Source organism: Protopterus annectens, chromosome 5.part0 (assembly GCF_019279795.1).
Source record: "Protopterus annectens isolate FY-2018-M chromosome 5.part0, PAN1.0, whole genome shotgun sequence".
In the NCBI taxonomy this organism is placed as follows: Eukaryota; Metazoa; Chordata; order Ceratodontiformes; family Protopteridae; genus Protopterus; species Protopterus annectens.
In genome coordinates, this window is record NC_056735.1 from 1,447,186,408 (window position 1) to 1,447,211,448 (window position 25,041).

Below are 25,041 nucleotides of genomic sequence, written 5' to 3' on the forward strand. Positions count from 1 at the left end.
ACACTGACTTCGATAAGTCGGAAGGGTCCCTATGGTTGTCCTCTGATATCTACATTTTCAGATTTTCTAGAGATCCTCAAGCAAAGAGGTGGCTGGCAGACCACCACCCCTTCTGATGAGGGGTCAGTGTACCTGAAGGCTTTTGGGTCTCAGCCTTCAGCCTCCTGGGTGTCTAAGCCTTTTGATGAGCTAATGGACCTGGTTAGTCTAAAGGCATGGGAGTCACCTGACACTATGGAACCGGTCCCTCGGAGGCCAAATTTTTATCAGCTCCTTTGAACAAGGATTTTCTAATCAAGGGGGTACCCGTAGATGCTATGTTGGTGGCAGTAGAACCCAAGAAGGAACTTGCAGAGACTTCCTCATCTGTTCATCCACCGAATTAAGACTCTCGAATGATGGACAGATATGGAAAATGTCTCTTTTCTTCAGCGACTTTCTCACTGCGATCACTGAACTACTTATCCCACTTTACAAAGCTACAAAGAGATCTTCTGAAAGTGCTAGGAGATACTTTACAAGATTCTTTAGCGGTGGTGAATGAGAAGACCTCCTTCCAGCTGTCCACCTTAAATTCCATTGTCAACTCCTCCGTGAGGCTCATAGCCTACTTGCAGATGGAGTGAGCAGGGCAGCGGTTTCTGGAGTTTCCCTTAGGAGACACTCCTGGATGCGCTTGTGCAACTTTGCAGAGCCCTTTAAGTCTACATTTACTAACACCCCTTTTGATGGTTCGTCACTCTTTGGACCCAAGGTAAAAGACACTTTAACCCATTGCAAGTAGGAAGGGAAAACTCTCTCTGCCGTTGGATTGCATTTTTCTGTAACTTCAAGACTTTATCCTAAAGGCCAGAAGAGGGAAAAAGTGTGGTTTAAGAGATCCCAAAGTTTTCCAGGACACACGGGGTGATACCTTCCCCAGGGGCAGAGGGGGAGGTAATATCAGTAGACACTGCCCCAGAGGCAGAGTGGGCCCACAAAACCCAAGCTACCCTGATTCCTTTCGCAGATGCCCTTATCAGCACTCTTGAAAGGAGGCCTGACTGCTATACTCTGGAGGCAGTTGGGGGACATTTATCAATGTATCCAGAACCCTGGCAAAATATCAAAAATGACAAATGGGTACTAAATATAATATCCAGAGGATAATCCATCCCTTTTTCCAACCCTGTTCCACAGACCAAAACAATCCCAGATGTTCCACCCAATCTAAGGTAACAAGGAACTATAGAGATTCAAATGTTGCTCCACAAAAGAGTCATCCAAGATGTCCCTGCAGACCAAATAGGATTCGGAACTTACTCAAGATTCATTTTGGTGCCAAAAAGAATAGGGGACTGGAGGCCCATATTAGACCTAAGCAAGTTAAATGAATCTGTCAAGAAGTCAAAGTTCCGAATGGTGACACTGCAGTCTATACTTCCCTTTTTAGGGAAAGACGATTGGATGTGCTTGATAGACCTTCAAGATGCATACTACCACATAAAAATGGACAGGACATCAAGAAGGTACTTAGGCTTCTGGCTGGGAGCCAGCCATTACCAGTTCAGAGCTCTGCCCTTTGGTCTCACTACAGCCCCCAGAGTGTTCACCAAATGTATGGCAGTAGTCACGGCTCACCTGAAATGTCTAGGATTCCGTGTGTTTCCCTATCTAGACGACTGGCTCCTATCTGCCACCACCAAGCATCTACTCCTAAAAGACAGGGACCTAACTTTGGACATCTGCAGTCAGCTGGGCATTACAGTAAACCTTTCAAAAATCTGCCTTGTTGCCCTGTCAACATATTACATTAATAGGCGCAGACCTAGACACTTCATCTATGGTAGCATGTCTTCCAGAAGAAAGAGTTATAGCACTCAGACAGCAGATACTTCACCTCCTTCCCAAGTCCAAAGTGAAAGCAAAGATAATTCTAAGATTATTAGGAACAATGGCCTCCATGATTACACTGGTCCCTCTTGCCAGAATGCACATGAGGATCCTTCAATGGCCATTATTCTCCCAATGGTCATTTCAAGAGCTTCCGATGTCTCATCTGATCAGAATAACGGAATCTTGCAAGAATGACTTAAGAAGGTGGATACACTCCACTCGTGCCAATAGGAAGACCCTTTGTTCCACATCAACCAATAGCTACTGTGACCATGGACGCTTCTCAGATAGGGTGGGGGGGCTTTAACTGGGAAGAACAGTCCAAGGTACATGGCAAGAACATGAAGCTCACTTGCATATAAATGTTTTAGAGATGAGAGCAGTGCTTCTTGCGTTGCAAGCACTTCAAGACTCTCTCCCTCTAAGGACTATTGTGATACTGTCAGACAGTATGTCTGTGGTTTGGTACATAAACAAGCAGGGGGGGAATCAGACCTTACCCCCTTTGTCGAGAAGCCCTAAGAGGGTGGCAATGGGCAGTTTCTTCCCAGCACTTTCTAATTGCAACTCACATTCCAGGGAAGTTCAACGTGATAGCGGAGAAGCTGGGCAGAGCAATCCTAATGCCTCATGAGTGGTCTCTCAATCACAATGTAGTAGAAGTGGTTTTCCAAACATGGGGGAACAGCCTTGCTGTGATCTCTTTGCCACTTCCATGAATGCCAAGTGCAGCAACTACTTTACCCTATTCCCCCTTCCTGGGGAGACACCGAGAGGCGCTCTTTCTCACGATTGGCCCTCGGGACTTCTGTATGCCTTTCCACCATTTCCTCTCATACCGAGAGTAATTCAGAAAGCACAATGCTCAGGAAGCAGGGTAATTCTCATTGCTCCTTACTGGCCTTGCCAAGTTTGGTTCCCCTTCCTTTGGCCTCATCTTCAGGAGAAGCCTTGGAATCTGGAACCAGAGCCAGATTTGCTGATTCAGAACCATGAAAGCTTGGCCTCACGATCCTTCTGGCTTTTTGGGATTTAAACAAGAGGTGTCAGAAAAGTATATATCTGGGGAATTTCATCCTTCTCTCCACACCCTAAAATTGACAGCTTGGCTGCTCCACTTCCCAATTTAGTCCGGCTTCACAATTTCACTCCTACAGTTAGACATATCTTAATGTCCTTTCACAAAGCTTCCACTAGAAAGCTGTATTCTAGTAAATGGAAGAGGTTTTCCCTTTGGGCTCAAGACAGGAACATTGATCCTTTTTCTGCACCTAACCATTCAATTTTGGAATTTTTGATGGAACTGTTTCAACAAGGCTCAGCTGCAGCAACCATCAGGGTTCAACTTGCTGCATTTTCAAATTTTCACATTGGTGATTCTACTTCCAACTTAATGTCACATAGGTTGTGTAGAGCCTTCTTAAAAGGTGCTTCCTTATTAAGACCTCCCTTTAAGGAACCCCTTTTTCCTTGGGATCTAAATTTTGGTTTGTGTCATCTCACATTACCTCCCTTTGAGCCCTCTACATCTTCTGACCTCAAGTTCCTTTCCTGGAAAACCTTGTTTCTAGTGGCTATAACTTCTGCTAGAAGGGTGTTAGAATTGCAAGGTCTTTCTATTAAACTGCCATGTTTGATTTTTCATAAGGATAGGGTATCCTTAGTGCAAACCCATCCTTTCTACCTAAAGCCTCTTCTCCAAACAACATAAACCAATCTATAGAACTTCCAGTGCTCTTTTCTAATCATAGTAGCAAGGCAGAGTACAAATTACATCAACTGGACATGCATAGACAACTCAGACTCTATTTGCATAGGACCAAAGACTTCAGAAAATCTGACCAATTATTTTTCTCTGATGCAAAAAAAGGATCCTCGGTCTCAAAAACGACTCTTTCCAATTGGCTTTCAAATTGTATTACATTCATCTATGACTCTAATCACAAAGATTTACCTTTCAAAGTGAAGGCTCGTTCCACTAGAGCAATGGCTGCTACTTCTGCTTTTCAAGCCAGAATTCCCATGGATAGTGTTTGTGCAGCAGTTACTTGGTCTACTCCACAAACTTTTATCACTCATTACAAAGTGGATTTGGCCTCCAGGGAGGGCATCCTTTGGTTCCACAGTGCTTAAAGGTGTACTCCCGTTAGCCACCCAGGGAAAAGGTGCTAGGGACGCTGCCCCATCATTGTAGGAATGAAGGCGAAATTGGACAACATAACATAAAGAAGTTATGTACTCACCATAACGTTCCATGTTTGTTGTCCATTTCGCCATTCATTCTTATGAATCCTCCCTCCTTCCCCCTGCCAAAGACTCCTTGTGAACCTGGTAGATTTTTTTTTACTACTTTCAGGAGTTCTTTGTCTTAGCTTGTATCTCATTCCAGTACATATAGTATGGACTTTGATATGTTTATATGTATATGTTCATAGCTATGTATATAGTGTACATATCTTTCAATATTAGCAGCAAACACGATCTGGGGAATTGCACCACTGCATTGTGGGATACCTTCTTGCCACAACCCAGGTTTGAGACTTACAGCTAAGTATTCGGCCGAGTTGGAGCCGAGGATTGGCTCTGAACCCATCACTGTAAGAATGAATGGCGAGATGGACAACAAACATGGAACATTATGGTGAGTACATAACTTCTTTTTAATGTCCGTTAGTCTGCTAACAGTCTCCTCTCTGTTAAAAGTCAAGTCTCTATTAATTGTTCAAACTGCATGGTTCTGTTAGAATTAGTTTGCTTGTTAAAGTTCCCCTGACCACATGGAACACTGTTGGTTTGTGTTGAATAAGTTGGTCTCTGACTGACTACAGCAGCTTTTCCTGTTGACTTTAATCCACTGGTACTCATCATCGGGTGCATGGGTTCATCTGCAGCAAGGTCTCTTGGGAACTGTAGTTTATCCAGAGTGGATTGCATCTGCTGGTATTGTGATGCCATTAGTTTTATGAAATGAGTTAAATTACCCTCATCATTCACTGATGAAAACTCTAGCAATTCCTGCACTGGTGAAACTGGTGTAAAATTATTCAAAGCAGTACTGCTGTTGGTATCCATGACAATGGTATCAATTAACAGTTGTGTCAGCCCACAGTAAAGGCAAGGTTGGTTTCCAAACATGCTCCAAAACACCAAATACACAGAAAAAAGCGTTCTCCGAGGAGAAACAAAAACTGTATAAACCAACACACCTCGTGGAACCAGACCTGATAACAAAAGAAGAGTCCAAAGTAAAATTTTTCCATTTATTCACAGCCACAAAATAAGTCAAGTGCTTTTGCCCACCACACTACAGGACTTTATCAAAACAGTTAACATCCAGTCACAAAGTGCTTTTATCCTTGAATTAATTAACTGCAATTAAGTACTTAAGTAATTCAATTATCTAATAAAAATGTTCATGAACTTTTAAAACATTCAAGTAGTAATTCTAAAATCACAATATATTAGTTACCATTTTAAATGAATATAATTGTTATTAATGGGGGCTGCAGGTGGCCTTTCCCCCTACAAAAAAATTAGATTTTTTTTTTGGATGTTTGAGTTTTCAGAAACTCTATCATATTTCTGAAAACTTGATGATTTGATAGGGATCCATATAGTTAGCTGGTTAAAATGTACATAACTTCATTTCCTACATGTTGTGCTAATATGGCAGACTCAAAAAATGGACTTCCAGTGGGCACAAAATTCCAAGCTTGGATGCCCTCCTGGAGTGCATTTACTGTTTAGGAGCAGTACATCTTGGTACCAACTGTACCCTTTGTGCCTCTTTTAACTCCATGGCTATGGTGGATAGAAGAAGTATGCCAGTGCTAAAAGGACTTGTACCTCTGTTGTTATTGTCTTCCTCCGGGGCTCAAAACCCCAGCAAACCATCCAAGGTCTGTTGGAGCACAAGAAACATTCTCCTCTGAAGTGTCTGAAAACTTCCTTGGAGCCACCACAAAAAATTCACAAATCATCAGATCCGAAAAGAAAGTCTATGGACCCTTAGCTTTTGGATCCCAAGCATCCAGATCCGATAGATGTCCTTCTTTTCACTGGTTGCAATATTCCTTATGATTGGGATTCCCTGCCTTGGGTGGCCTGATGTCTGGCCAGTGTACAAAAGCCTGCTGTTGCTTTAAGGTATGCCATACATCACGTGTGCTCCTGATGTAGCATAGGGCATAAAGGTGACATCCTGACTTACCATCCTTAGAACTTCTTTGCCGCCAGTTTGAATGCATCTCTCAGTGATTGGTCTGAATGCCTACATCTTTGCAGCCATTCTGAATGTATCTCTCTCGATCATTGTTTTCCACACCTATGTCCTGTTTGGTGGTCTCCGAGCCATTGCAGATAAGTGCCTTGTTGGGGTTTCATTTTTTTCTTGACTTTTGGTTGCTTCTGTGGGTGAATTTTATCCAGGAAGGGTAAATGCCAGTGCAGGAGATAGATTCTCCTTAAAGACCACCATAAACCGTGTTTATTTTGACTAGGCACCTCTCACGACCATATAACTTGCTCTGTTTGTCAGGCTTTCAGACCAAAGACACTGCAAGGTAGGTTTTCTTCCCATGCTTTGTGTCTGGAGAATCAGCGACTTAAGCTTCTCACTAAGGATACCATGGAAGGAACTTCCCGCCTCGAGGGTCAGCCATTAGGGAAGAAGGTTAAGAAACCAAGACTGGGAATCTTCCACTGTCCAGCCTCTGCTGGTCATTTCTCCCAAGGTCAGTGAGAACGCGGTGGTTTGCCCGGCTTTGTTGTCAGGTTCCTCTGCCATGACTGGGTTGGAGGCTGGTCGGGATCCATCTGATGAGGCTTTGCAGATGTCCATTTCTGACATTTTGGGGAACCGCGGTTGATTTTTTTCTGTGGGGCCTAGGGGTGTTCCTATGATTTTAGTTAGGGAAGAAATCCCAACTGATGTTATTGAATGCTGTCCTGGATCATAGCCTTTTAAGTTGTGTTCATATTCATTCATACTGGGCAGATGTCCTGTTAAAGAAAAAACAAAAGACTAAACATGTTTCTCCTGCTCCTAGGGATCCACAGATTGAGTGGCAGGACTTCACTCAGAGTTTAATACTTTGATGGCATTAAAACCTCCTAGGGGGTTTCTGTTCCAGCTCCCACTTGGTCCTGTACTCCCATTAAAAGGCCCAGGGAACAGGATTCCTCTGAGGAGGAGATGAATTCTGATGAGGAATCCCTTGCTTACTCTTCCCAAATTCCTTCTCCTTTGGACTGTGAATCAAAGGAAGAGGAATCGTAACAGTCATGATACTCCCTTCGAAGAAATTTCTTTTGGGGATGCAATCTCCAGGATGATGGAATTTTTTTAAATGGGATTGTGCTCGGGTCTCTGAAATCTGTAAGAGATACTATGAGTTGCTGCAGATGGAATCTCTGATACCTTTTTCTATTCCTCCTGTTTTGGCTGCTTTGTTGGATGCATTTTCCAAAGTCTGTAAAGCTCCTGATTCTCTGTTCTGTCTTCTCCCAAGAAACCTGATAAGTTTTATAGGGTGCCTGAGGCTTGTAACTTTTTGTACAAATGTCCTGCTGACCCCTCAGTGGTGTCTGTAGCTTCTGACAAGCCCTCTCATTTTGTTTGCCCAATTTACTGCCTTCTGTTAAAAACAGCAGAACCATGGAAAGGCTAGGTACCTTGGCTTTTAGGGCTATTAATTATCAGAACCATATGTCCAGGTATGTGTTGGCTCTGCTTTCTGAGGCTTGTCAGGTTATTTCTGAGGATAAAATCTCTCTTTCCCTGTTAGGGACTTACTCTTAAGTGGTTCATCCTTTACATCGTGTAGTTATGATGCAGCAGGTGCCTCTTTTAGGGATGCTGCATTTGGTTCAGTGATAAGGATGTATTCTTGCTTCGACTTCAACCATTGCTTGATAATATCAAGGCTAAGTAAATGGATGCCCCTCTTGATAATACACACTTGTTTGGGGAAGCTGCTGCTGGTTTGTTTAAGTCCCTTCAGGATAAGGATGTGTTTGTCTCTCCTGTTCCTAAATTTCAAAGAAATTACCCCAATAACTTCACTTTATTCACCGGCAATCTCTCCCTCCTACTAAGGGTAAAAGGACTGGCAAACGGGCTCCTCCTAACGCTGTTCAGACTTCAGGGACTCAGAAGTCTTCATTTCCAGGTAAACCAGATGCTGTCTGACTATCCATCCCTTCCCAACCACCTTTTTTGTTCTGTTTGCCTTTCTCTTTTCCTGTTTGGCTTCAGATTGCACAGGATTCTTGGTCTCTGTCTGTTATTCACTAGGGGTATGTCTTGGTGTGGAAATCTCGTTCTCCATTTATAAGCATTCCTCAGCCTCCTCTGGAGCAACTCCCTTTTTTCCCCCAGAGGTACTTTGAGACCTTTTGGAGGGGGTTTTTATTCCAGAATGTTTCTAGTTCCCACGAAAGAAGGCACTTGGAGACCAATTCTATACCTCTCTCATCTAAACTCTTTTCTGAAGTTACACACTTTTTGAATGTTGTCCCTTCAGACTCTTGTTTTCTCTCTCGTTTCCTCAGGCTTATATGGTGTCTCTGGATCTCAAGGATGCTTATCTCCATATCTGGATCCATCCCCTTTTCAGGAAGCTTTTGCGTTTGTCTGTTGCTTCCTGGCATTTTCAGTTCTCTGCTGTGCCCTCTGGCCTTTCTACTGCCCTATGGGTGTTCACCAAATGCCTCTTTCCAGTGATTGCTTTTTGCAGGCTTCAGGGGATCCAAGTATTTCCTTACTTGGGTGACCTGCTGTGTCAGGCCTCCTCTCCAGAATTTCTGTTGCAAAATGTTCATTTTGCCATTTCCCTTCTTCAGAGCCTGGGATTCACAATAAACTTCAAAAAGTCTTCTCTGACTCCTTCTCAGGATCAGACGGTGCCTATGCTGGCATCCCTGTCTCCTCCCAAGACCTTAATTCTCATTTCCTTCTTTCAGACTGTCCTTCCTCTGACCTCCATTACAGCCAGGGAGTTTCTGAGAGCTCTGGGTTTCATTACATGTACCAAACCTATGTGCCCTCTGGCCAAACTCCACATGAGAAACTTTCAGTGGTTCTTGATGTCAGTTTGTCTTCAACATGCACATCCCTTTCACTTTGTAGTTCCTCTTCTTCCTTACCTTCTTTGCTGGTTGGTACTCCTGGTATGGGATCTTACTGTCCAGTATTGACTCTTCAGGCAGTTTATATTCCCTTAGTTCAAAACATTGTGGCAGACACTCTGAGTAGGTCCTTAACTCAATCTCATAAATTGATGCTTCACAGGGATGTGTTTCTAGACATTGATCACTGGTGGGGTACTCCTAAAGTAGATCTATTTGTCTCCCCACTGCACAGACAACTTCCTCTATTTTGTGCCAGAGTCCCAGGTCCTGTGGTGCGGAAGGTGGATGCTTCAGTATGCATTCCCTCTCCTTTTGCTAATTAAATTCCTGTTCAAAATTCAACAAGATGCTCCCAAAATCTTGTTGGTGACTCCCTTTTGGCCAAGACATGATCGGTTCCCTATTTTTCTGCATTTAGCCAAGGGCAATCATTACAAGTTACCTCACAGAGTGGATCTACTCACACAAGACAAGGGATCTCTCATCCATCCCCACCTGTCCACTCACCGACTGACAGTGTAGGTGACAGGATTTTGATTCCACATAGACACCTTTTTCTGAGGATGTGCTTAGGGTCCTCCACGAGGCTAGGAAATCCTACTTATCCAAATGTAAGAGGGTTTCTGTTTTGGTAACTCTCTCATAACCCGTATCCACTTACTGTGGAAGTTCCTTTGGTTCTTTCTTTGTGTGAATTGCTCAATGCTGGTTCAGCCTATGCTTCTTTTAAGGCCCACTTATCAGCCATCTCTTCATGTCTGCCTTTATCTCCTCCTTTAGCTTCTAGATTTGAAGCTAAACAGTTTGTTTAAGATGTCCTTCATATTAGGCCTCACAGAAAGAATGTTCCTCCTCCCTGGGATCTTAATTTTGTTTTGGAGTAGTTGACCCAGGCTTCTTTTGAGCCTGCTGCATCAGCTCCCTTGCAACATTGCTCTTTGAAGACTGTCCTTTTGTTGGCCCTTACTTCCACCAGACTGGTGTCTTAGATTCAAGCCATTATAACTTGTTCTCATTTTCTGGTGTTTCATAAGGGCAGGGGCTCCCTTGCATAGTAATCCTTTTATGTCCAAGGTGATTGATGAGTTCTCACTTAATCAGTCTATTCATTTGCCTGCTTTTTTCCCCTCTCCACAATCTGCCAGTGAGTGGGTGCTGCATACTTTGGATGTGCATAGGCAACTCAGATTTGAATTTGGATAAGACTAAGTCTGTTGTTTGATTCTTTTCATCCTAGTTCCCTAGGTTTAGCTGTATCCAAGCAAACTATTTCTTCTTGGATCTCAAAGGCTATTTCTTTTTGTTATACTTTTCTTCTGTAAAGGCTTATTCTCTTCTGGTGCTTTTTTCAAGGGGTTGGATACTAACTCTGTTTTTGAATCAGCTACCTGGACATCTGTGTATACCTTTACCAAGCACTACAAGTTGGATGGAATCTCCAGAGCTAGAGCTGGCTTTGCTAAGGCCATCCTTCATTGCTTCCTAGAAAGCTCTGCTGGTCCTTCATTCTCCTAAGTTTCTTCTTGAGCATTGGCACTCTCCCAAAGGTTGTGAATACTGCAACATGTGAATGGAAGGATGTAGTACAGTTGTGTAAAATTGTACCATAACAGTAGATGTCCTTACTTTCACTGTTGCAGTATTCACTCCCTCCTTCCTCCCCCTGGTCTATTTCCCTCCTGGATGTACTGGTTAACTCTTGGATTTCCTTGGTCTGGCATTCCTATTGGGACCATCAGTTCTGCGGATGGTACATCTGGATGTCACTGTTATGCCCTACACTACAAGAAAAGCATGCATGGGATGTACAGAGTACCTTAAAGCAACATTAGGCTTTTGTGTACTTGCCAGACATTGGGCTACTCGAGGCAGGGAATCCCAGATGTAAGGAATACTGCAACAGTGAAGGAAAGGTCAGCTACTGTTATGGTAAGATTTTACACAACTGTACTTTATCTCAACCAGCCCTACCATACAAACTATGGATCTGGAACCTTCGGATCTCATACGTAGCACATCATGTATGCCGAGGGCTCAGTCACCTAAGTTTATGGTCGACCCTATCTCTCCTTGGGTCCACTTTCCATTAATGCAAACACCAAGAAAGCATTCCAGACCACAGTCCACTACATCTGTCAGGTCCTCCAGGAGTCTTTCTGAAGTGGATGTGGATAGGATGATGAGAAAGTTCCTCAGAGCTCAGATCCAGATGGGGGTTGTATCGGCTCAATCTCCCATTGCATCTGTGAGCCTTCCTGCCACTACCCATGCAGTTTTACCTCCTTCTCCAGTATGTCCTTCAGTTTTGGATCCCCAGGATTTGATCTTTCTGAGAATTCCAGTCTCGGAGATGAAGAGAATTGTCTTCCACCCCAACAATTTTCCTGACCACTTCTGCTCCTATCAGGATGTGTCTCAGAGCTGAAGCATCGGCGTCAGATGTGTGATGCTATTGGCCCAGATGATGTCATATCCATCACTGTCCCTTAGAGCCTTAGCATTTGATAGCTTGGGTCTGGTTCCCTCCTTGAGGCACGGATCCGGATGGAGTCATGATCTGCCTGAAGTTCAGGCTCCAGTGCAGCTGGCCATGGCTTCTCCATATCCGTCTGGGGTTGTGTAAGTGTTTTCTCCCATTCTATGGATCCAGACTCTCATACATCCTTGGATCCCATCCCTTTTCCCCCTCTATAATTCCAAGCTCTTATCCCATCATACCTACTCCACAGGGACAGCCAGTTCCATCTCGCCTCTGGACAGTACCCATGGAAGAACTACCCCTCTCTTTGGACACCTCCATAAAACATCCTGTTGAGGAGGTTCACCGAAAGAGAAATGTGTAAGAGGAGGCACATAGATTCTCATTTGGAATCTCTCACCAGAGATACTGCGTTTTATGAAATGGAAGGATCCCCCAGATCACTAGATGATGCTTCATTTGGAGACATTTTTGAGATCCTTAAGCAGAAATGTGCTTGGTCCTCTGATAATCCTTCTCCCGAGGAGTCAGTATTATTGGAGGTTTTTGTTGATGACCCATCTACATCTTGGGTGACTCCCCTGACCAGTGAGATGATCAACTTGGTCTCTTGCTGGATGTGGAAGGAACCAGATTTGACTGAACCCATGCTGCCCAGACAAGATTTTAGCCCCTCCAAAGGATAAACCCCACTGGAGCAAAGGAGTCCCTGTCGATGCAGTGATTGTGGTGGCAGCAACCAGAAAGGAGCTAACAGAACAGAGCTCCTCTGTCAACCCCCCCCCCTAAAAAAGAGAGTCTAGGGCATTGGACAGATTTGAAAAGCATGGATTTGCTTCATCAACCTTTGCCTTGAGATCCCTGAATTACCTGGCACACTTTATAACACTACAGAGAGATTTGACCAAAGAACTGTCAAAATCTATCTCCAAGTCCATATCTTCAGAGGATTACAAAAGATCATCATCTCAGCAGGGCCACTCTTTTATCTGTTTCGAATGCATCCATGAGGTTGATCTCTCATGCAGCAGAGGGTACTTCATGAGCTGTTGTTTTAAGCATTGCTATAAGCAGACATGCCCAGATGTGGTTATGCGTCTTTACAGAGCCTTTCAAGTCTTTTTTTCATCAATCCTCCCTTTGATGGAACATCCTTGTTTGGCCCTTTTATGAAAGAAATGCTTTCCCACAGTGAACAAGAAGGACAGACTGTGTCTGCTATAGGGATTTGATTTTCTAATCCTCAGTGATTCTTTTCAAGGAATCAGAGGTGTGGCAAGAAAATGTGGTTCTGTAAATCTGATAGATCTTTCCAGGACTCACAGGGAGACCATTCCTTCAAAGGCAGAGGAGGGCATTTGAATGGAAGGCACCTTCATTGAGGCAGAGGAGGCTCACAGAATCAGAGTTCCTGAGATTCCTTTCCATTTAGACCCTTTCAGCACTCATGAAGCACTGCCTTACTGCTGTGGTGGCAGTCAGTGGATGATTGTTCTTGCGCCCAGACACTTGGGCTTCTATAACAAAAGATTCTTGGATCCTAAAAATAATATCCAGAGGTAAATTAATACCATTTTCCAAACTACCCACTTCCAAAATAAGAAGCTGCCTGATGTTCCATCCATCAGAGGGAAGCTGCAGCACAAGAAATTCAAAAGCTGCTGGACAAAAAGCGTCATCCAGGAGTTCCCACAAGATCAAACAGGATTCAGAGCTTACTCAAGGTTCATTTAGTGCCAGAGCAGGCAAGGGACCTGAAGCCAATTTTGGATCTAAGCAACCTGAGCCAACTCTTGAGGAAATCAAAGTTCTGGTTGGTCACGGTTCAGTCCATTCTACCTCTGTTACACAAAGATGAATGGATGTGCGCCACTGATTTTCAGGATATGTACAATCACATCAAAATAAACAGATGCTCCCAAAGACATTTAGGCTTTTGGCTGAGAGCTAGTCATTATCCGTTCAGAGCCCTGTTGTTTGGACTAATCACGGCCCCAAAGATGTTTACCAAATGTTTGGCAGTGGTACCGACTCACCTGAGACTTAAGGATTCTGAGTGCTTGCATACCTAGGTGACTGGCTTCTCACTGTCCCAACCATGCATCTCTTAGAAAAGTCCAGGGACTACTTGCTCTGGATTTGCCAATCACTAGGCATAAAAGTCAATGTTTCCAAATCCAAACTGCTACCAATGCAGAGCCTGGAGTTCATTGGTGCCCATCTAAACACAATAAATCAGATTGCTTTTTTACCTCCTCACCGTTTTTGCAGATCTCAGGTTCATCAAATTCTTTCTTGTCCTGCTCCTCCTACCATCCTACCAGACTTATTCTTTGAGCTTTAGGTTGTATGACATCTATAGCATTAGTCCCATTAGCACATTATTACATGCATGCTCTTCAATGGACTCTAGCTGTTCAGTGGTCTGTTCTTCAACAGCCCTATAATTTCCAGTGAAATTTACTCAGGTATGCAAAAGTCATATTTCCTGGTGTATCCAGTCAGACAACATTTACATAGGTCGGCCCTTTGTTCTATCCCCCCGTTAGCCACAGTAACCGTGGACACCTCCCAGCTGGGGTGGAGGGGCATTTGTTGGGAATGATGGGCCAGGGCACATGGTCCTCCCAAGAGACCAATTCTCATATCATTGTCCTGGAGATGAGAGCAGTCATTTTATCATTGCAGGCATTTCAAGATGCTTTTCCTCTAGGGATCATTGCGATTCAAATTGACGACATGTCTGGGATTTGGTACATCAACAAATAAGGGGGAATTTGATCTTACCCCCCTCTGCTGAGAAGCTGAGTGTGTGGCAATGGGCAATCTCCTTCAACTGCTTTTTAGTAGCAAAGCACATTCCAAGGAAATCCAACATACTAGCAGACAGGCTCAGCAGGTCCATTCTGATGCCTCACAAGTGGTCTCTCAGTCATTCAGTGCTGGAGAAAGCTTTCCATTGTGGGGGTCAACCTTGCTGTGATCGTTTTGCTTCTTCCCACAATGACAAATGCAGCAGGTACTTCACCCTGATCTCCCCCCCCCCTTGGGGGAGTCGCTTAGAGATTCAGTTATCCACGTTTAGCCCTCCGGGTTCCCTTACTCCTATCCTCAGTACCTCTGTTCACAAATTTCTTACAGAAAGCCAGCAACAGCCTGGTTATCCTCATTGCCCCTTTCTGGCCTCACCAGGTCTGGTTCCCCTTCCTTTGGTCTCATCTTCATTGTCCTCCTTGGATAATGGATGCCAGTCCAGACCTTCTGTCACATCCCTCTGGGATAAAATACCTCAATGTTCCAGCCCTCAGATTAACCACATGGTTTCTCCAGTTCCATTAATAGCCAGACAGCCCAGGCTTTCTTCCCCAGTGAGCGACATACTTTTATCCTCATAAAAAGACTCCACTAAAAGGGTTTGCAAAAGTAAATGGAAAAATTTCAATTTGGGCCCTGATAAATATCCATTCACTGCCCCCTATTTATGCTGTACTAGACTTTTTAGCTTCTCTCTCTTTAAGGAAGTTGCTAGTTTTTCCACAATCAAAGTACAGGCAGCCAGGGGACAATACGTCTTGATTGGCTGATTCCAGATTATGTAAGGGGTTCTTAAAGGGCACCTTCTTGCTTAGACCTCCAATGAAAGATCCATCACCTCCCTGAGATTAACAGTAGTACTGCAAGGTTTGACTCAAAAACCCTTTAAACCTTCAGCAAAAATTGACTTAAAGTACCTGTCTTGGAAAACATATTTTTAGTGGCTATTACGTCAGCTGAAAGGATTTCCAAACTCCAGACTGTTTCACTCAACGCTCCTTACATTGTTTTTCATAAAGACAAGGTGACCTTATGAACTAATCCTTCTTTCCTACCAAAATTGGCTTCTGAATCAAATGTAAATCAAACCATTCACTTTACCCATCTTCTTGCTAAGATTTTCCAGCAAAGGTGAATACATGCTACAGCTTTTGGATGTGCATAGACAATTACATTTCTACCTAAACAGAACAAAAGAATTTGGATCAGTTGTTTGTCTCTTTCACCAAGTTGGCTGGGTTCTCCAGTTTCTAAAGTTACATTATCCAAATGGGTAACGAATTGCATTTCTTAGATTTATTCTCAGCAAGGCCTCTTTCTACCAAAACCACAAAAGGCCCAGTCAACTAGATCCATGGCCACCTCATTTGCTTTCTGGTCTAGACCTTCCTTTCATGATATTTGTGCAGCAGCCACATGGTCTAAGGCTCATACCTTTATTACTCATTATAAAGTGGACATAATTTCCAGAAGTAGAGCTGCCTTTGGTTCAGTAGTTCTCCAAAATATCCTTTCATGAGGGCCACCCAATATTTGCATAGCTGGGGGTTCTGTTCCATACATTGGGGAAGAATGAAAAGGGCATCATCAGATATTAAAGTTATGTACTCGCCATAACTAGGCATCTGTGTCATCCATTTTCATTCTTCCTCAACTCTTCTCCGCCTTCCCTGCCTCCTGTCATCTTCTGTAGTGACCTGACGTTTTTTTTTTTGGAACATGTAGATCTGGGTTTGAACCCTGCTCTAATTTTCTATTCTCTTCTTCCATTATACACTGAAATCTGGGGATGGAGTAGAGCATTATAGGTTGGAGAAGGAGTTTCAAGAGTTGGATCCGAAGTGTGTGGAATGCAGCCAAGTTGTATCAGGGAATCGGATCCGTAACCCATACGTTAAGGAAGAATGAACATGGACAACACAGTTACCTAGTTATGGAGAATACAAAACTTTAATTTAATAGTCTTGATGTTATTTTGTCAATAACTCCTTGTCCTTTCTAATACTGCTTATTATTAGCTGGTAGGTGACAGCTAATGAAGCCAGACCCCCAAAATGGTCTAGACACCCTAAGAGGCTATGGGTGTGAACTGGTGGTATACAAAAAATGTGCTATAGGCTTAGATGAGTTAAAGGAAATTCTATTTAGAAATTATATTATCCTTAAATAAAATAGTGGCATATATTCTGGTGAGGGAAGTGTTTGGGTATAAATGTTAGTTTTTATGGGAAGATATCTGGGGACATAGTTGAAATCTTTCTGTAGTTTATCTGCAGTTGTGTGTCCATAGGGGAAACGTATTGTGCTGGTAGATGATTGATGATCTCTCCCTGTGAATGTCTTAATCTTTTTTCCTTAATTTTTTTTGTTAGGTTGTTTAAAGAGTGATGCTTGATTTTGCAAGAAGGAAACTTTGTCATCTTATGATTTTGCTTGGATCAAAGTTTACATGAGAGAACAAATATTTCTCTAGATGTTGGGCATGGCCTTTTCTTTCTAATTTTTTTGTCTAGTTGGACCAGGCTTTGTCCTTAACTTTAAGCAGGAGTTTAAGTCCTTAGTTATCCTATCTGTTTTGAACTTGTGAATCTGAGTTACTAGTGGGAAAATGTTATTTTGGAGGGAAGAAAGGATGCTGATAAGAGTTTTGCAGCATTATTGACATCTTGACATGATCTAACTCATCTCTAGTATGTACTGGCAAGGTGACTGACTGTGTAGGGACTGAAGTTTTTTTATAGGCTTGGGTCTGACTGATGCTGGAGAGGCACCGCAATTACTAATTTGGAAAGTGATAGGGCAGTGATCACTAAGTTTGGGGTGTGGGACTGTGATATTTTTAATAGCATATGGGATGCTGATAATGAGTAGGTGTACAAGGGAATGATTCCTTATTTTTAGGTTTGGTCTGGGGCAATCTGAAATCTGCAGATGGCTCTGGTCTGGCAGACATTTCTATGCCATTGATTATTTTAGATAAGCAGATTTAAGTTAGTCATTGAGGAGAATTGCATTTTTATACTTCGGTGTGGATTGCTTAATTGTGGTGATCAGGTTTCGTGTTTTAGTTGGTTAGAGGGAGAGGGAAGGTATGTCACTGCAAAGTTTAAGGTATTTTATTATCTTTTAATCAGATGCCTTTTACTAGCCAGTGTGTATTGGATATGGAATTAGCTTGGCAGCTATGGGTAGCTGAAGATTTTATTTTAAAGAATTAAAAGCTATTCTTTTCTCTCGTTTACTATTAAAATATAGTCTTATAAATGCATAAGTAAAATATATACTTTAAAAATAAAGCTATAATCTTACTGAACTTTGTATATATCCCCTATTTTTTACTTGCATTGTTCTGAGGGTCACAATTATGGTTTTCAGAATTTCAACAGAAACCCTATGTAAATGTCCAAAGATGCATATTTGTTATAATCTAAAAAGTGTACTGCATGAACAGTATAAAAACTGAAATCAGAGCCATTCTTTTTTTTCATTATTTGCAAAGATACATGCTTGCCATATGACATAAGATAGACTAAGTTCAGTTTACTAAACCACAACTCAAAGCTTGAAACTACCTGTTTTGGATATCCACAGCTTTGATACCATTTAGGACAAGTTTTCTGAAATGATCATTAACATTCTACAGAAAATTAAAGACCAGACACCAGAAAGTCTTATTTGGGTAAGTGGAAAAGTTTTCAGTTTGGTGTTTATCCAAATACATAGTCCCAAAGGGTACAGAGCTGTGTCCTGCAATGTTTACCAGAACTCGTGACCAGTAGATGGAGTCCTTTCTTATTCTTTCATCAAGGGTTACATTTCAGACATTGAAGTGTGCCTCCCCTTGGATCCCCCTTTCCCGCTTGGTATGGTTAAACAATTTTTGAATGGGTACTGTTCTGGTAGCCTTCTGGGAAGCTGATGCCCACCCTTGGGATTTTAATTTTGCCATTTAAAAGTTGACCTTGGTGCCATTGGACCCATTGTGTCAATGGCTTGAAATTTCATATCTTGAAAAACTCTGATCGTGGTTGTGCCATTTACAGGAGGTTAAGAATTACAAGCCTTCATTATGGTGGTGTGTGAGATGGCAGTTAACTTGCCTGTTTGATTTTGAGGGTTAGGAAAAAAAGGTAGTCAAAGAGAAAGGATTTTACATCTATTAGATGTCAAAAGGCAGCCCAAGCATTCCACTGACAGAACTAAAGACAACAGATAAGCAGATCTCAGTGTCCTTCATGTCAGACAAAATGGTTAAGCCTGAGTCCAAGCAGACTGTTTCCACATATTTTGTGACTTATGACTTATTTTCTTATGACTCGAATAACAAACCACTAAAGGTAATGATTAGGGTTCACTCAACTAGGCAGGCATAATATAGTCTTCTTTAAGAGAAATTCCTTACTTCTCCTTTAGTTGCATCCCATAAATTGGAGCAATTCCCTAGCAATGATTTGTAAGATGAACATACTCCGGCTGTTGAGCAACTCACTGGCACTCGAAATTCAAATAGGTAACCATGACTGGAATATTAGTTCCCATCCTCCCCTCTGTGGGCTCGTACTCACATTCCCAGTTTTATTTTCGAGGGACTGGAAGGCCTTGCACATTCTACTTTAACCTGTCCTTCCTTTTTTAATGTTGAAAGGTCAGGACAGTACTGCCGTAATGTTACATATGAAAGAAACGGAATGCCTAGGACTGAATAACATCATTGGTTCCACAGATCAAGGATCTTGGGCTGGATGCACCCATCACCGTAGGTTTACTTCTAGATGCTTTTCCACAAGGAACAGATGGAATAATTTACAAGCAAGTATAGCTGCATTTCAGTCAAGCATCTGAATGAGGAAGAGCAGTGTTTGCAAGGAGGAACAAAAATGCTCTGAAATACTGGAAGGATGGACATCATCCTTTTAGCTGTTTTACATGGGCAAAAATAACATTGCAGCACAAATTTCGCATTGGAGTATCTAGTCTGACTATTATTTATTGAAATGCTGCTTTGTGGAAGAAAAATCAGTTAAGGCTCATTACAGGTAACTATAACTGTCTCATTGTAAAGTTATAACAAAAAAACTACTACTGGAGCAAAGGAGGACACAAAACAAATTCAATGCTCAAATGTAAAGCACAACAATTTAATATGCTTTTCGTTCAGCAAATAGTTAAACTTCTTAAGACAAAATGAAAAGAACCAAGCAAAACAGCTTAAATAATATAAAGATAATTGATTTAACCTAATCATCCAATTATATTAAAACAGTCAATTCCCTCCCTATTCTTAACTATTAGGCTAACTAATTTAAAAACACATCACTTTAATACAATACAATAAAGATAATGTTTTATATTTAATATGAATATAAAATTTTAAACCTTAAAAAATAAAAATAGCTGTACCATTTAAATAAAAAAAACTCTGAAAAATTCAAATTAATATTAAAAACCTCTACAAAAACTGATGGTACCCCACACAATAAAAATGCCCAAACCTGAACTTCAGTGCAACACAAAAAAAACTCTCATACTACCGCATTAGACTCTCTAACTTCAATATACAGCTCAAAGAAACTTTTTCATTAATACCTGGGGCTCTATAAGACTGTAACTTCAGTTGCCATAGCAACTCCTGTCGCTCCAAAAGTAACTGGTAAGGACCACCTTTTAAATCTGGGGAAATCTGATCAAGCACTCTGAACAAAAATGAATTGGTAGGGTTTTCATTAACGTGCCTCGACAAGGCATTTTCCAATTTCTTCTTCTTAATATAATAAATATGCTCATAAATCCTGTCTTTGAACTTCCTGTCAGTCTTGCCTACATAAAATGCAGGGCAAGACTTGACAGGAAGCCAAATACAATTGTTTGTCTAAAACTGTTGTATATCTCCCCCTTAACTTATAGTTGTTACCACTGATTGTAACTGAAGTTCCAGTGGCTGTTTACCTGCAAAAGTTACAGGCCTCACATTTAAATGTCCCTTCAGTTCTATGTGGCTCCACTTTCACTGTTTCTTTTAGACTTTTCAAATTTCTGCCTCTCCTGTATATGATCGTAGGTGCACTACCTATCTTATTAGTCAAGTCTGGCTCAAAGGTAAACCGGTTCCAGTTTCTACATAAAATCTCTTTTATTAAGTAAGCTTCTAAGCAAAAGGGTGTAGTAAAGTTAAGTTTAAAGTTACTGGTTGGAAGTTCTACATTCATGGAACCTTGAAAAAATGTGTTATTGCTTATCAACTCCGCTGTATTCGATCCATTTACCTGTTTAGCCAATAAAGGGGAATAAAATCCTGATGTCCTTTTCTGTTGGACTTTATCGATAAGGTCGTCCAACAAACTGTGTGGGTACCCCCTACTGGAAAACATATCTCGCAACACATTGCATTCTTCTAAGAATGCTTCATCATTAGTTACCATCCGAACCACCCGTACCAACTGTCCTTTAACAACACTCTTCTTTTGTTGGAACGGGTGGGCACTGGCAAAATGTAACATCTTGTTGGAGTACGTTTCTTTACGGTGAACTTTAGCCACAAACTGTTTGTTGTTCAAATCCTTAGATATCTCCACATTTAGGTAGGCTATACTATCAAAAGCCACTTTGTAGGTAAACCTTAAAAAGGTCATACTACTATTTATTCCGTCTAAAAAGTTGTTGATATCAGACATATCACCTTCAAACATTATAAAAATGATGTCCAGAAATCTGGTGTAGAATTTGATCTTACTTAGGGTCTCCAATTCATTAAATATGTACAGGTGTTCCCATTGCGCCATAACTAAGTTAGATACACTTGCACCACATGGGGACCCCATAGCAACTCCCACCTTTTGTAAATAAATTTCATCATCAAACCACACTGTATCAAGCAGTTCTTGAACCAACCTCACCTCATTATTGACTGCACCGTGATATAACATTCCTTCTACAACCCATTCGATCCCCACATCATGGGGTATAGAAAAATACAAATCAACAACATCTATTGTTAAAAATTTTACATTTTCATTGAATGGAATTCTGTTAATACCAGACAAAAATGCCCACGAGTCTTTACAGGTTTGGGCTTTTGTTCACATATTTTTTCAAAATGTTGTCAATGTATTTAGCACTAGCGTATGTTATAGAAGATCTGGCATTCACTAGTAATCTGATAGGGGGGTCCTCAAGACTCTTGTGTGTTTTAGGGAGACCAAACAGAGATGATATCTTAGGCTTTAAAACTAACAAATAATTAAAAGTGTTCAAATCAATATTTCTCTCAAAAATAAATCATTCAAATAACTGTTTATACATTTATATGAAATATTCAACTCATTGATACTAGAGTCTACATAGGTATCCCCCTTCAACACATCCTTAATTTTGCTGGTATAGTGTTGTAAATCCATTAACACCAAACCCCCCTCCCTTGTCTGGATTCAGTAATCGGATAGGTGCAGTTTTAATGGCATTTAAAGCATCTCTTTCCCTTACAGAAACATTATAAGCAACAGGGCACTTTAAGCACAGTTTTCTAATTTCAACTTCATACAAGTATTCATATAAGGATAAAAGAGGGTGAATGGGGGGGGGGTTAAAGGTACTCGGGACTCTTAACACACTGTTAGATATCTCATTACTACCCAATAATAAAGACAAATTTAGTTTATGTATAAACAGCTTTAAGTCTACAAGTGTCCTAGACAGTTCAAAATGTTGTGATGGTGTAAACGTTAAACCCTTTGAAAAAAGCTCACACAATTCGACGGGGACTGGGTAACTCGAATAGTTGTAAATTTTAAAATCATTGTTATTAAAAAGACCTTTTAAACAGTTACCATCTATTTCTTTGTTTTGTGGGACTCCTTCCTGCTGTTGTTCTGTCCCCTCATGTTGCAGAATTTCTGATGGTTCTGTCCCTTGTTGGAAAAAGGAACTCGTTCCCTGGTTGTTAATATGCTCATTTTCTTCATCCATAATAACCCCATCATTGTGTTCTGCAGAGTACACTTCTCTGTGGTTAAAGTTGATGTTACTGTTGTCCTCACTCATAGAAGGGTTTGACTGCCTCCAATTACTTCAGTGGCATTCCGTTGTACTTGTTTCCGCTGCTGGTCGATGTATTTCTTGGTTTGAGAAGGGGGCGGGGGTGGATAAGCAGATAGATTCTTGTAAGCTTCGATATCACTTTTCAACTTTTTCAGCTTTATTTCAGAGTTCTTTCTCATTTGATGACTTATAGTGCTGAAAATGTTATAGTACTCATACTGATAACGTGAAAAATCAACATGCCCCGTAATGTCACGATCCAAATCAGTAATCTCTGTAGTCAAACTGTCAATGTTACGTTGATAGTGTTTAGACATAAGGTCCATCAGCTCAATACCGTGCTTATCAAATAACTTTAAAAGTTCCAAATGAAACTACGATCCAGCCTCTGGACCTGACGGATATTGCCATAAACGCAAGCCTTTTGGGATAACCCGTACCCTCTTACATTCATCAAAATATTTGATTTCTAACTGAAGTTTCTTTGCTTTCAAAGACTTAAAGTCTAAAAACTTTAGTTTACTTACTAACGAAGTGTTTCCTTCAGCCGAGTGTTCGTTTAGCAATTTGCCTGTTGGATTCCCAAATATGGGTTGCTCGAACAACCAAGTCGTAACATCGGGCACCTCAATAAGCCTCAAGAAAGCATTCTGGTTAGTTGTGTTAGTAGAGGGAAGTGCTCCAGAATTAACGCTTGGTCTTCATAACTCATTTACTTTCGGAACAGAGCTGTCCTCAACTTCAAGGACGACATTACAAGCAGAGTTGACATAATCTCTAACCAAGGGTACTGCATTAGCATGTGTTAGAGAGTCCATTCTGGCTGTCAGGTTCTCCAACTTCTCCTGTATTGCACTCAATAAGGTTACAAGGTTACCACCATATATCTGGCTTCCTGTCAGTCTTGCCCTGCATTTTATGTAGGCAAGACTGACAGGAAGTTCAAAGACAGGATTTATGAACATATTTATTATATTAAGAAGAAGAAATTGGAAAATGTCTTGTTGAGGCACGTTAATGAATACCCTACCCATTCATTTTTGTTCAGACTTCTTGATCATATTTCCCCAGGTCCTTACCAGTTACTTTTAAAGTGACAGGAGTTGCTATGGCAACTGAAGTTAGTCTTATAGAGCCCCAGGTATTAATGAAAATGTTTCTTTGTATATTGAAGTTAAAGAGTTTAATGCGGTAGTATGAGAGTTCTTTTTGTGTTGCACTGAAGGTCAGGTTTGTGCATTTTTATTGTGTGGGGTACCATCAATTTTTGTAGAGGTTTTTAATATTAATTTGAATTTTTCAGAGTTTTTTTTATTTAACTAGTATGGTTATTTTTATTTTTTAAGGTTTAAAATTTTATGTTCATATTAAATATAAAACATTAACTTTATTGTATTGTATTAAAGTAATGTGTTTTTAAATTAGTTGGCCTAATAGTTAAGAATAGGAAGGGAATTGACTGTTTTAACATAATTGGATGATTAGGTTAAATCAATTATCTTTATTGTTTAAGCTGTTCTGCTTGGTTCTTTTCATTTTGTCTGAAGAAGTTTAGCTATTTGCTGAACGAAAAGCGTATTAAATTGTTGTGCTTTACATTTGAACGTTGAATTTGTTTCGTGCCCTCCTTTGCTCCAGTAAGTAGTTTTTTTGTTTTAAGTTTAGTTTGTTCATTTTCATTTTTTCGTTGTAAAGTTATCTTTGACTTGTGGCAGTTTGCATACTTGCAAGGTACAGCCTCAGGAATTTTTTTCATAATTTGACTATATGTTACATTTTTGTATTATGTATTTGATTATTTGTAGAAGCACATTAATTACAATTATTTTAATATATAGGTATTACTGTTTGCATATAAACATGCTTTGGTGAATAAAATGTATGGAAGAGCTCTCAAGTTTGCAACAAAACTTGTAGAAGACAAACCTGTTAAAGAAAACTGGAAAAACTGCCTGCAGGTAAGTTGTCTGTATGCATGCATTCGGTTTCACTACATTATGTTTTAGACAAGTTTATTTTTTTTTATTCTTTTCTATAAGCTGTCTGGTTATTAGAAGCCAATGATGCTTTCATAGATTCATAGACGGGGAGAATGCTGTAATTTAGACTTTAGTCTCTTAATGTGTTTAATGTGCACACAGTCCTTGCAGATGCCCTACATGTTCATTAATATTTTTTTAACTGTCTTTATTTTTTAAAGAAGCAATTGTATTGCTGTTGCAGAAATACATTTACAACAAAAACCTATACAGAAGCATGTATAGTGACATCTTTTTTTTCCATTAACATGCCCATAATGTTTTCCAAATAAATAACATTCCTTATCCACACAACGTTCTTTCTATCAGTGTCACTTAATCTTTCCTCATAGCTTTAGCAAATATTGTTAAGTAACAGTTATGAAGAAACATCAAACCTGATTTCATCCACAGGGCAATATTTTAACCTTCAGTTCTACCTTTTTACTCTGCTTCACATTATCTTTGCATTTGGGATGTAATCCAGATCCCTTTGTTTTCTGCATGATTCTCAGTTTTCTATTCCCTCGTTTGTCTTCTCAGATCATTTGTTACACGACATGCTTTTTTCTTTTAATTTTCCATTTATCATTATTTCTTTCCTCGATGTCATAGCAGTACTATTTGATCTTATGCTGTCCCCTCTGTCCATCATAACAAGATGGGTTATCTAAAAAGCCAGCAGTCTTT

At 40.8% G+C, this 25,041-nt stretch overlaps 1 protein-coding gene across 2 annotated transcripts in view; it reads left to right on the plus strand.

Moving 5' to 3' along the window:
• The window catches only part of TPP2 (tripeptidyl peptidase 2), a 2,672,548-nt gene that overhangs the window by 2,490,341 nt on the left and 157,166 nt on the right, over window positions 1-25,041 (plus strand). For both annotated transcript variants that reach the window (XM_044071246.1, XM_044071247.1), the window contains one exon: window positions 24,172-24,291. In XM_044071246.1, coding sequence (XP_043927181.1) covers window positions 24,172-24,291 — 120 coding nt within the window. The remainder of the gene's footprint in view (window positions 1-24,171; window positions 24,292-25,041) is intronic.